This window comes from Phalaenopsis equestris, unplaced genomic scaffold (assembly GCF_001263595.1).
Source record: "Phalaenopsis equestris unplaced genomic scaffold, ASM126359v1 Scaffold000107, whole genome shotgun sequence".
NCBI lineage: Eukaryota > Viridiplantae > Streptophyta > Magnoliopsida > Asparagales > Orchidaceae > Phalaenopsis > Phalaenopsis equestris.
In genome coordinates this window covers 1,017,163-1,031,068 of record NW_018164549.1, presented here as the reverse complement: position 1 = coordinate 1,031,068, position 13,906 = coordinate 1,017,163, and the positions used below count along the sequence as shown (strand labels likewise).

At 32.9% G+C, this 13,906-nt stretch overlaps 1 protein-coding gene across 1 annotated transcript; it reads right to left on the bottom strand.

Moving 5' to 3' along the window:
* Positions 1-8,776: 8,776 nt before the first annotated feature.
* Positions 8,777-12,036, bottom strand: LOC110020871 (LOB domain-containing protein 29-like). The gene is made up of 2 exons (XM_020719143.1): positions 11,711-12,036; positions 8,777-9,273 (listed from the first exon to the last, which is right to left on the bottom strand). Exons 1-2 carry the CDS (start codon positions 11,990-11,992, stop codon positions 9,040-9,042), a joined length of 516 nt encoding a protein of 171 aa, XP_020574802.1. The 5' UTR covers positions 11,993-12,036; the 3' UTR covers positions 8,777-9,039.
* Positions 12,037-13,906: the final 1,870 nt, after the last annotated feature.

Here is a 13,906-nt window from a genome sequence, read left to right as displayed (position 1 = left end):
CAAGGAGAAGGATGTTTTCTTATATATTGAATATCACAATTAACGTTATTCTCTATAATTAGTTATTATCCAAATTATCTACTTATTTCAATTGCATATTAATGACAGATAAAGAACTTGAACGTTGTTGTAGTTGAAGTATTACTTTTTATTAAATCTTAGTCCGTATTATTTTATTTCTCCCTGTGGGATCGATATCAAGGACTCAATTAAAGCCCTATATTACTTGAGCGATACGTATACTTGCATTGACAAATCGACTTTAACATTATTGAATATTATATCTATACATCTTTATTAAATCAAACATTTATATATAAAGTCGCAGTCAAGTTTTTGGTATCGTTGTTGGAGTTTAAATTTTCTGATAGCGTCATCAAATTCTTGTACTTGTTGATTTACAAAAAGGTCGGTCAGTAGGCGGGAGAGGTGGGGCTAGAGGAGGTGCAGTGGCAGTGGAAGCATCTGTAGGATTATAAGACCTCCTCTTCCTACAAAGGTAGGTGGTTCAAGGGCCCCAAAACACGGGGTCTATGAGTTGGTTGACCAATTGAACCACCTGTGGTCATCTGCAAAGAAAGGAATGACATTAAAAGGATTAGTACTGGCAGAAAAAATAATCATAAGCAGAAAGAAACAATGCAGTAAAGGCAAAATTCATAAAACAGATATGTCAAAAAATAAGAAAAACTGGTGTATAGAGCTACGCCTCAAAACAATAAAAGTAAAAGACTGAATTAGTAGTAGTAACAACTACTCTAAAATTTGTGTTCCTATGTTATTAAGTTTCACCAGAAGAACTCACCATCGAAGATGAAGCTAAAATTTCTTCTTCACTCTCATCATCATCCTCATCCAACCCATGAGAAACTTCTTCAAAAATCCTTGTGGCATCCTCTAACGCAAACATGTCATCATTTGTGCTGCCTTAAATATGAAAATATGACATACTTTCTTCTTGGTGAATTGCTTTTATAGAACTAGGTAGCTAAATATTTTTTTTTACTTTTATTCTTCATAAGCACAACCCAATCAGCTTTATACATTACTCTACCAGAGTATTGAAGGTAATATACATGTGTATGTTGGCTTGCCAGAATAAAAGAATCAAACTTTGCATATCGTCTATTCAATTTGACCTCAGTGATATCATAAGGCGTGAGTGTTTTGGTTCCTCGATCCGGAACAGGATCGAACCGATGATATTTGAAAAATATACAATGTAGCTCAAATTACTTTGATATTGCAATTGAATGACATCTTCAAGTACATCGTAAAAGCAAATTTCATTGTCTGTTTGTGTATTTCCTTTAATAGCAACATCACGATTATATATCTTCTTTCCTTCACGCTAGGAACTTGTATGGAATGTATAACAGTTTACATCAAATATCTACCATGAAATCACACTACGATTAGGCCCATAGGAAAGATTTAATAATCTATGATCCATGATTCCGTTAAAGGTATTGTGACCTTAGATAGGTATTATTAGTATAACTTTAAATGTGATGATCATACTACATACACGTGATTAGAAGTGTTTATTATACATATGTTTAATTTGAACAATGTTAGAAATTCTACTTCGACCTTTTTGCTTATTAGAGACTCATCTTCCATGTCCAAGATGTCGATAAATAATATACTTAAAATATTATTTTTTGTATTTTGAATTAGTCAGTATATAAATAACATTCTCAATAATAAATGATAGTATGTATTGAGTTTGGGGACCGTGAATCTTATGTATAAATTGTTGGTCTTTGTTACAGTTCAACAATATGTAAAATGCAGTTGGTCGAATCTCTATTAGTTAAATATTGTGTGTCTAAATATTTTGAATGGACTACCACCCAACTTTTCTGGATATAATCTGTTATACATTCAAGCTCTCAAATTATGGATATCGATCTGCAACAGACATGTAGTTTTACAGCTCAGTGTAACTACTACAAAAAATAAAAAATTAGTCAATACTTATCAATATATATTGTCGGCATTACTAGGTCAAGCAAATCTTGGGATCTCCTAGGGCTCATCAGTTGGTTGACATCTCTATCTAATTTTGTCCACCGCTGTATTTACGAAAACCCTATCACTTATATATCAATTTATCATTTTATCTCTAGGTGTCAAGGCCCACTCGATCTACGATTCATTTCTCCACTTCAACCATCCAACTGAATTCTTCTAATAAAATCTTCATCTATATATCATTGTCACTTTGAACAATACCCCAATGTATTCCTCCACTTCAACTAGTCAACGTGAATTCTACAAGTTATAACATCCCCATCTATATCGACATCACTTTGAACAATAGACCCGATGCATTCCTTCGCTTCAACCGGTCAACGTGAATTCTACAAATAACATAACCATCCATATGACTGTCACGCTGAACAATAGAACTAATTGATGCATTACTACACTACTTCAACAAACAAACTGAAATTCTACTAATACATTCTCATCTTTTTCAACATCACTTTGAACAATAGACCAATTACATTACTCCACTACTTCAACCAACCAACTTGAAGTCTACTAATAACATCCCCATCCAATTGGATTCTCATATATACCACTCAATGCAAAGAACACATTGCATACAAACTACTGAAATATATACATAGCATACACCTAAGCTTTAATGCATTACATAGATACCACTAAACTATTTATGTAAATACCACATAATCTATGCCAAAGCTAACATAGATATCACTAAATTCTTATGTATTCACAAAACATAACACCTAAACATCAATTTATACATGCACGCCACATTGCCTACGCCAAAAGTCTCATTTCACGTTTCCAATATCAAAATGAAAAAGACTGGAGCAAATAACACTACCTTCCTCAATGTTTTCCAATTGGAGCGCGGAAGGATAAGAAATGCGGGAGTTTGGGGGTCTCTGTAAGTTGCCTTCCCAGCTAACTCTAATGACGATTGTATCGTGAAGAAACGAGTGCTGAGCGATGGTTTCGATTGAAACCGTGAGGGGCAAAGAAAAAAGGTAATGGGAGAGGGGAGAGTGATGGTTTCGAGCAGAAGGGGCGAAGACGAAAGTGCGAAAGAAAAAATGAAATTGAGTAGTTCTGGATGTGTATTTAAGGTCGTTTGTGTCAGACTTTCCGTCGTATTTGCGTCTAATTTGGTTCGTTGCTAACAAGAAATGTTTGCGTCAGTTTTTTTAACCCAATTTCTATCGCTACTGCAAAAAAGCTTTCGTTGTTTTCAACTAGAAATCATACACTAAAATTTGAGTCGGAAAGAGTCCAACGCAAATAGAGGACGCAAAAATCAGCTTCTCCTATAGTAAAGATAGTAGTAGCGACAACACTAGCAATTTGGGTGAGGGGGAGGAGAGTGTGGGTGTGCAGTGCGTAGTGTGATGCATGGCCAGGGTTGACCTTTGGCAGTCATGGCGGGCAACTCTTTTAACAAATCATTGTATTTATAATTTGTTAGATCCAACGAATTTCAACTAAATTGAAATTGAGCTCAAGAATAAATTTCAAATGCATTATAATTTTAAACAGCATTTGTTTTTCTTCTCAAAAGATACTAGGATGTTGAAAATTCCTATAAAATGAATGCAATGCCCTCACTTTGATGACAAGCAAACAGCACCCAAGTGGAAGCATATACATATATTTGTTTAAACTCTTGAGCCTTCAAAAATATTCAACTCTTTTTGTATTCCTCAATAACATGTGAGTTATTGATCTTCTCTTTTTGTTTGAAATAAAATTTGTTTTTATGATATTTTATTATTGATGGAATTGGTAAGTCGCTATTCGAACAAAATTAATGAAGTTTTTTGAGCCTATAGTTTGCAATAAATATGTTGTTCCAAGGCATTCATTATGCATACTCTATAGCTAATGTGCAAGAGTATTGAAGGAATTGGTCGAGATCTTTCTCTCTAACTAAGAGCATCGTGTTAAAAACACAACCTAACCCCATAAACTACATGAAAAGCATAAGAAATTGACTTCTAATCATATGAAATGGTTGATGGAAGGCATTACTCCACCACAATTTACAAATGCGCACATAATACTTAAATTAAATTATCATATGCAAACTCATAATTAAGATTATAAACATTTGCTAACCAATTTTTATGGCATGCTTTGCATTCTAATCATATCTAAATATAAGCAGGTCATTTGTTGACCTCAATTTACAAGTAGTTATTTGTATGAAATTCATCAAACTCATTTTATTAAGATCCGAGGCATTTGTTGTATATGCATTGTCTGTCGCAGGCTTAGTATTTTAAATATCTCAGATCGACCTAACAATATGATTAATTTGTACCAGCATTATGCAAACACCTCCAATTTTACTTCATGATCATGATTTTAGAAACTTATTGATAAAAAGTCTGTCTATCTTACATAAAATAAATTATTTTCATATTATGTGTAAAGTAGTAACAAAATCACATGCGATGATTAAAATACCAACATACAAGCTTGTCATGAAGGTGAAAGTTAACAGAGCAACTCAAGCCACATAATTCTTACATATTTACTTATCTAACGCCTAAAGTTCCATGTTAACATATAAACTACTTAAATATTTGATATTACATAAAAAAATATCACTATAATTAACTTTTAAAAAGTGAAATACACATTTTAATACATAGGTTTGTAATAAAAAGTATTACAAATATAAATATCAAATTTTAGATGTGTAAGATATGAAAATACATAAGAATTGTGTGATATGTATGTAAATTTCCTATTAAATAAACATCAACAATAATTGAATTGAACAAACTCCATGAGTATTAAATAGTTCAGAACCTAGGCTGTCAACCCAAACAACTTAGAAATGATAACTTATAATAATGCAAATATTCTCATGCAAATTTAACATATGACTATAAAACGCATTCAACTTTTTACAAGTCTCTTAAATACATTTTTGCCTCAAGTGCTTAAGATATGAAGTTAGATACAAAATGATGTGGCAAGCTAGCTCTTACTCTTCTAAATTTTAGAAAAAGTTTTATCTAATTTAAAATTTTCTCCTAAATACTTTGCATGTATGGACATTATAGAATTTGTTGCCTCTAAAATATTTAGCTTAATCTCATTTGAAATCCTAATTTCTCCATTGATGGTTTATCTGACCAATGGAAGAATTACAACCTTTCATCATCCCCGACATCATCTGCAATTTGAAGAATAAAGTAGAAAGGAGAAGAGCAACACAGAAATAGCTTGAAGAAAGATAAATAGCACAACCTTGATTGTGCTTAATCATCCTATTTATTATATATTATTACAGACTAAACACACCTTTATATATACATTACAAAGTGGCAACATAGTAAATAAGAACAAGAGGTAATGAAGTAAAAATACTTCGTTATACATAATAATACAACAGCTCTATTCACATAATCCCTAATTTAGCTCAGGCAGCTTCGAGGATCACAGACTATCATTGAGGTGAGGCATCCAACCTAAGGACTAGATCAGGTAAGATGAGAGAGCTATCATCGTAGTATCCTCCTTACCCGCTTCAAACAGTTGATCTAAGAAAGAGATTGTCAGTTTGGTGAGATGTTTGAGATGCTGAGCAATCGAGAGAGGTTTGGTGAAGATGTATGTATCTGATTTGCAGTTAATAAGTGTTGCAAGTGAATCTCCTGATTCTAATGTGGTATCTAATGAAGTGATAGTTCACTTCAATAAGCTTAGTTGAGCATTGAAAACAGGACTGTGTGCTATGGAAATAGCCAAAGTACTGTCACTGTGAAGAGTGGTAGGAGGACTTGTATGAGAGATGAGTTCATGTCGGAGTCTTCTTAACCATATTGTTTTAGACTAAAATTTTACAGCCAGACTAAAAGTTTCATTATAGTTTATTCCTTGTTATTTCTTAAAACCTTGTGTAATAAGATGGGCCTTGTAGCGAGCTATAGACCTCTCGACATGATACTTGATTCTATATTTTCATTTACACCTTAGAATATATTAATGCAGGATGGGAGGCACAAGCTCCTATGTACCTTGTTGTTGCAAGGCCATGAATTTTTCAGACATAGCTTTATGAAAATTGGAAGATTTAACGACTTAGGAGTATGATGTGGGGGTCTCATGGTTTAAAATGATGTGTTGGAGTTCTAAGATTTGTTTGGGCTTTAAGATGCCTTTTGGATGTCAGGTAAACATGTGATGCTACTTGTGTTGAGGTGTTAAGGAATTAGAGGAAATGGAGGAAGCTGAAGACGAAGTTATGAGAGGGGAAGGATTAATGTTGTTGCCATAAGAAGATTGTGTGGGAGTTGAATTGAGAGAGGAAGGAATAGTAGTAGAGGGAATGGTAGGTGGGCTGAAGAGGTATTGTGTAGAGTGGATGTAGGTATAAGAAGAGATCGAATGGTGTGAGTTGGAATATGAGGAGAAGAGGTGGAGGTTATTGTTGAGGTTTGTAGGTAAGGAAAAACTTGTTCATTAAAGATGACATGTCGAGAAATAAAAAAACTTGTTATCCAGAATATCATAGAATTTGTATCCTTTATGATAAGAGCTATAGCCCAAAAATACACATGGTGAGGATTTTGAAGAAAATATATGGTGAACCTTCTGTGGTTACCACAGATAGCATAAACAGCCAAATGTACAAAGGTTATGGTATTCAGGTGATGAGTTGTAGATAAGTTGAATGGGAGATAAGTTGTTGGTGGTGGTAGAGGGGAGTCTATTAAAAAGATGATTAGCTATTTGGATGGCATCCATCCAAAAATGAAATGAAAGAATTGACAGTATTTAGTAAAGTGTGTGTAGTTTCTACAATGTGTCTATTTTTCCTTTCAACTCTATCTTTTTGTTTAGGCGTGTAAGCACAACTATACTGATGTTGAATTCTATTTTTTTTTTTTAAATAAGTGTTTTATATGTGAGAGGTACACCCCCCCCCCCCCCCCCCCCCTCCCCTCCCTCCATTCTTAGAAATATAATGTTTACTTGAAAATGGGTTTGAAGCATTTTATGTATGTAAAAGAGTTGTTAAGTTGTTTCAGATTTATTTTTGAAGGGAAAACACCACAAAAAGCAAGAAAACATATATATTAAAGTAATGTAGTAATTGTAGCCTCTTATATATGTGGGGAGGAATGACCCCTAATTATCAGAATGAATCATTTCAAACACATTATATCTACTAATGTTGTGAGAAATCACAAGTCTGTGGCTTTTATTTTTGGCACAATCATTACAAAAATTAGAAATAGAAGTAATATGAATATGTGGAAGTGATTTTGCTATGTTGTGAAGAACTTTTTTTATGTGGGTGTCTCAATATACGATGCCTTAAACTAGAGATTTTATTGTTGTGATGTGCAGCAAGAGGGTATAACCCTTAATCAGCTTTTCCAAAAAGCAAAATCTTCTTGGTTGCTAGATCTTCGATATAAAAATTTTTAGCACAAAAAATAACCTAATAGTTATTGTCATGAGTAATCTTATGAATGGAAATGAGGTTATGAAATAAATAAGGTGCTCGAAATAAAGGTTAGAGAACTAACTGACTATCAGGTGTGAGGAGAATACCATTTCCCACTTGTGATATTGCAGTGGTTTGCCCATTTCCAACCACTACTTGGTTTGTCCCAGTGTAGGTTGTTGGTTGTTGCAAGTTTTTTATGTGCAGTGTCAACTGTGCAGTTCCTCCAGTAACCAAGATCCATTCTTGGGTATTGTTTAGAAGCTAGCTACTTAGAGCTTGTGTTGAGGGTGTGACCTTGTATTTGAGATTAGTTCTATGCTAATATGTCTATGCAAAATCACATTTTCTATTGTAAATTTGGCATGTGGTACTGATTCTGCGTTTTGATTGATTGTTGTTGTTGGCAAGATTACTGTTGTTGAATTTGCAGTTGGTGATGAAATTTTTGAAAGAGTTTTTGTTCGTTTGTTGTGTTATCATATTGTTTTCTTGAAACTGGTTGTATTCTTCACTATGCGGCAGAGAATTGAAATGCTCTAGTTTGTGGGGATGAAGTTAAGTTCTAATTGTTGTTTTAAAACCTTGATAGTTGGGTGGTAGACCATTCAAAATATATAAAATTATGACTTTATTGTCTACTTTCGAGCATGCAGTCGCAATATTATCTACTAGGGTCTTGATATGGATAAGGTATTGAGTCATGGAATTTGATCCCATGGTTAGTTCAATTTTCAAATGAATAACCCGAGATCTATTGATATACTAAGGTTAGCATTCTAAGCTTTGCCAAATTTCAAAAGTATGATTAAGATGAAGAATATGAGGTAGAATGGATGAGGAAATAGTTAATAAGATTACGGCTGCAAGGGTATGATTAACAAGTTGCCAGAGCGAGTATTCTTTGTTTTTCAACCGTGAGCCCATTTTTATCTTGAATGAATTGTGGAGAAATTGAGAAGGTGTTGTCTAGGAATTATTCATAGCCATTGGCAGAAAATAGTTTAGAATCTATACCTTCAATACCAAGCAATTTTCTTGGGTGAGGGGAGTAGTGGCCAAGCTTTTGATGTGGGACATCAAAAATTTGAGAGAATTTGGTATGCTGACTTCTTTTATCTTGTGAAGCATTTGTTGTTGCAGATTTACGGAGATAGACAATTTGGAGTTCATTCTAGCGGTTGAGCAAGAAGGGTCGGATATCATATGAAGAATAAAGAAAAAAGAAGAAGAGGGGCACAGAAATAGGTTGAAGAAATATAAGTAGCACAACCTTAATTGTGTTTATTTGTCCTATTTATTATATATTATTACAAAGTGAACACCCCTTTATATATCTATTGCGGAGTGGCAACATAGTAAATAAGAGTCAGGAGTAATGAAGTAATAATACTTCTTTATACATAATAATATAAGTGTTCTGTTCACAGAATCCCTAATTCAGCTGAGGTAGCTTTGAGGATCACGGACTATCATTGAAGCGATGCATCCAGCCAGAGGAAGAGGTAAAACTTTTGGATCAGGTATGATGAGAGAGCTATCTTTTTGTGGTATCCTCTTTAATCTCCAAATTCTTCATTTGCGGGTCTTTTCTTTGAGAAAAACAGAGAAGAGAGAGCTTCTTCGGCTAAATAGCTTTGGAGAGCCATAGGTTGCCCGTTTGAATAGAGATGGATGAAAGCATTATTTGCATCAAGGGTTGGGATTGTGTTCCTAGAAGCAAGCCGTGAAATGCCAATCCCTTGAGCCAGCTGCATCCTTACGCGGGCCAACTGGGCTTGCAATATTGCTACCTTTCATCATGAACAGTTTGTAAGAAAACAATAATGAGTGTGATGATATTGATATTTCTGTTCTCATGAGTGAAAAATCACTTGATCACAATAAATGATACTTCTCATTCAATCTTATAATGTAAGGAAAGAGATAAAATAATTGAAGCAATAGGAGTATATTCTTCTTGATCATCTCTAGTCCAAATCTTCACATAAAGTAGTAGAATTTTCTCTCCACAAGGTAAAATACTAAATTTATCTAATTTTTAAATTATATATACTAAATTTATCTAATTTTTAAATTATATATGTCAAAATATAGTCCTTCATATATATATATATATATATATATATTAACTTGCAGAATAAATATTATATATATACATATATAATATTTATATATATATATATATATTTAATTTAATAGATTATTCAATGTTTATGATAGAACAGATCAGGCTTGCTTCAATTGAATAACATAAATTTCTGTTTCCTTTTTATTCTCTTATGATGGTTAATTTTATTTACTATTATTTTAGGGTTTTTAATATCTGTTTCCATGTTAAGGAATTTTCTTTCCTGACACCATGACGACTAGGACTGTAAATGACCAAATGCACTTGATGAACAGCTTGAACTTAACTTGATTAACACTCGAACATGTTTGCTCAGATTAATAAATAAATAAATTTGAAATATTTTTAAAAGCATGAAACTTATTCAATTTTTTTTTATTTAGATTCGTGAGATCATTTGTCAATTATTTTATATATAAAAAAAATAATCATTTAAATTTTAAACTTGTTTACTAATTTTTAAGAAGAAATTAATTATATACATATCAAATATTTTATTTAATGTGCAAAATTAAGTGCCCATTTTAATTGTTTAACTTTTTAATTAATATAAACAAGTCAAATACAAATCAAGAATGAACATTAAAAATTTTAAGCAAACCAAGTATAAATATATTTTTGAAACTCGTACATCAAGCTCGAACCGAACATGAACAACTTATGATTTGACCAAACGAAGTCCAAACCATGACACACTCAATTCAACTCGACTTGATTACAACCCTAACCATGACAAAAAAAAAACAATAATAATAAAAAAAAATAAAGAAAACTCTATTAATAAATGTTGAGTTTAACTTTACATTCTTAAGAAAAATTTGTGTAACATGAAATGTTCTTTAATACAGATTAAAAAATATTAAATGGCATGGCCTTAACATACACACGCATGCAAACCTATTGGTATGGGCAAACTATTTTAATTAATATTGCTAATGTCACTTTAGGGGAAATTAACTTAAGAAGGTCTAGAAGATTTTGGAAATTATTTTAATTATTGATTTTGATAAAAATATTATAAGGAATTAAATTGTTAATGTTTGTACCTATTGGAAGTTATCTCAAATCAAACTTTTCATGGATTCAATTTTACGGACTATTATCATCATTTTTATTTGATTATAACTGATTCTTTTCTTAAAATCTACTGATAAAAGAGCTTTTCATAATCAAAGTTGCTTAAACATGATAGTTATAAGAAAATTATTAATAATTTTCTTAAATGAGAAAAAAATTAAACTACTCAATATGACTTCAAAAAAAAAAAATCTCTTTTTAAAAAATTTATAAATAATTATTAGTTAGTTATAATCATCCTAAACGTACCTTAAATTTTCTTCAAAACTTGTCAATGTTGCTAGTTGTTTGATTGGAGATCAAGGATTTGTTTGAGGCAGTAATGTCTCACTTTCAAACTACACTACCACATGCCTATTTGGCTGTGATTATATAATTTGGATAAATGTCTTCATATAAATTAATAGAAGCATCATGTCACCTTCCAAAAGAGCCCTTAAGAAATGTGGGCAACCGAGGACTTAAATATTATTTTTCGGCCCTGCACCTAGCCGATGTGAGACTATTTATCCTGACATTCTCCTCCACCCAATCATGTACGCCCTCGTCACAGATCAGCTCCACCAAATGTCTCACTAAACCATGGAGAGTCCATACACCTGATAGGCAATAATCTGCTCTGATATCACTTGTGACCTCCCAAAAGAGCCCTTAAAAGAGGTGGACAGCCCAAGAATTAAATACTAATTTTTGGTGCTACACCTAGCCGATGTGGGACTATTTATCCGTGACAATCAGCTACATTTTTTATCTTCTGCCAATATATACTTTTGAGAGAATTTTATCACTTTGTCAAGTCCTTGTGTCTATTGTCGTTGTTTCATAAATTTTATTAATCCATCAGCGGCATCGTAGATAAAAATGTGCCAAATTTCGGTTTAAGAAAGCATTGGATTAAATTCATACCTAAATCCTATTTTAACAATGTTATCAAAAACCTCCAGAAAGTTAATGATTTTGCTCATGTCGTTTCATAACTCCTATAACTAAAAGCATCAGTACTGAAGCTCACAATAGCTAACCTGCTTTTGAAGAGCAACTATATGGGCAACGCAGCCATACACAGGGTCGCTCAGCCTCGCCTGTGCTTCATAAGCAATCGTTAGAGCCGCCTCGCCCCGTAGGCCAGCGGGAACATGTTGCAGAAGCTTAGACGTATTGCTCGCCCCAAAGATTCTATGGATTGCCGCAAAGGCGCCGGACGAGCCGGTCTCCGCGCAGAAATGCGGTGCGAAGATGCAGTCTGCGGTGCACTTTCTTCGGAGAAATTTGCATGCGCCGCACGGAGATCCCGAGCCGGCCATGGTATTTGCCGAGGATATATGCACTGCTGATTACTGATTAGGGATTTTCATTTATAACTAGGGGATTTGTAAGAATGGTGATGGGTTAATATTTATGGGGAAGTGCCCGAGATGTAGACGTTATTTATGAAATTGTTAAAATAAGCTTTACTTCTTTGACCAGATTGGATCGGTAATTAATGGATTGAAGCGAATTTTAAATAGATGGTTGCTCTGAAATTTAAGTGGGTTGAGGTTAATTCAAACGTGAATTAAATACAGTCAAATTAACGATAAATTATAGCGTTTTTATAAATACAATTTATAGAAATGATTTGGATGCCTACTATATACATCTATTTTAGTTATATCATATCAAACAAGTACTAACTAATACTTTTATGCTAGTTTTATCTTTTTGCAGCAAATAAATTGTTATAAGAATGCATGTATGTGTGTATTTAAGTATATATTTATTTTATTTTTGTGTGTGTGTATATGCGTGTGCGGCTACGTGTGTTCGCGGGCTCCAAATGTTCATAGATTCACACCATGCACATAAGATTCATAGATTCACACAATGCACCTAGGAAAAAATCCTGATAGAGCAATGCAGAAGATAAATTGGGATATATAGATTGAGATGGAATGCTTTAGATCCCTCTTCTTCCTCCCTCTCCTCCTCTATTTATATAAATCTGAGTGTGTCCTTTTGGGCTGCTACAAAATTTGACAATAGTTAAATAAAAATTTTTAAAAAATATGTAAATGTCCAAAAGGCTATGCCGCATCTCACGTCTTTATGTCATGTCACTCCATATAGTTGAGTAAAATGTGTGTTCTTAGAGTTTAGAACTCAATACTTAGTAGCTTGGCAGGTCAACACGGCTGATCAACTTAGCACCTGACCGCTTGACATGTCTTCTTAGATGTATGTGTTTATAGGAGATATTCTCATGGGCATTAGGACAATAACCTCGTGTTGAATTTTGTCATATTTGTCATATTTTTAACAGTTATTTATTCTATTAATATTTAAATGATTGTCAAAGATATAATCAATAAAATGGTACTTTTATACTCTCAAAAATTTTCTACATGGATCTCACAAGACAATATGACACTTCAAGGTAAGGGGACTGGAATGTTCTTTGATCCTCTCTTTCAAGCAAGACTAATAATATAATTTTGTATTTTGTCCCTTTTATCTTCTATACATATGAGGGCTATGACATGTATTGGGAGCTTTTGAATCCCCCCACTTATGACATGTATTTTGTCCCTTTTGTCTGGTCGTCAACCTCTGGCCGACATACATAACACTCAATTATTTACTTAATATTTACATGTATACCGCTCAATTCTAATACATTAATAAATACCTAAATATATATACAATTTTTTTTTTTTGGTGCAAGCCTTTTGTCTTTAAATTTCCAACTCCTAAACTTTGTTGTTTTAATTTTCGGCCGACTGCTTTACTGTCTGTTGGCCTCGCCGTTCGGCCACCTTGCTGCTCCCAATCGTCCCCTCAAAAAACAGGGATGATTTACATGTATAACATTCTGATTTTGGAATATTTTATAAACTTTATGTGTTTCCGCATAATTCTATTACATCTAATATTTTAAATAAATACATTAATTACTGTTAAGTGCAAAAATTTAAAATCATTTGCTGAATTTTGTTTTCTACAAAAATTTAAAATCATTTACAGAATTCTATTTTCAATATCCAATTTAATGTAAGCCAATAAAAATTTACTTTATTCCGTATTGAAAAAACATAACTACACAAGGAGCCCTTCCTTCTCTCCTTAAAGTATAAAGGTTTAAAATAACTCGTTTATTAACTATATTTATAAGTGGTCTTCAACCCTATATAGGTGGTTGTTTTTTTCTAGTGCACAATCATTTTATTTTCCTTCTTCAAACT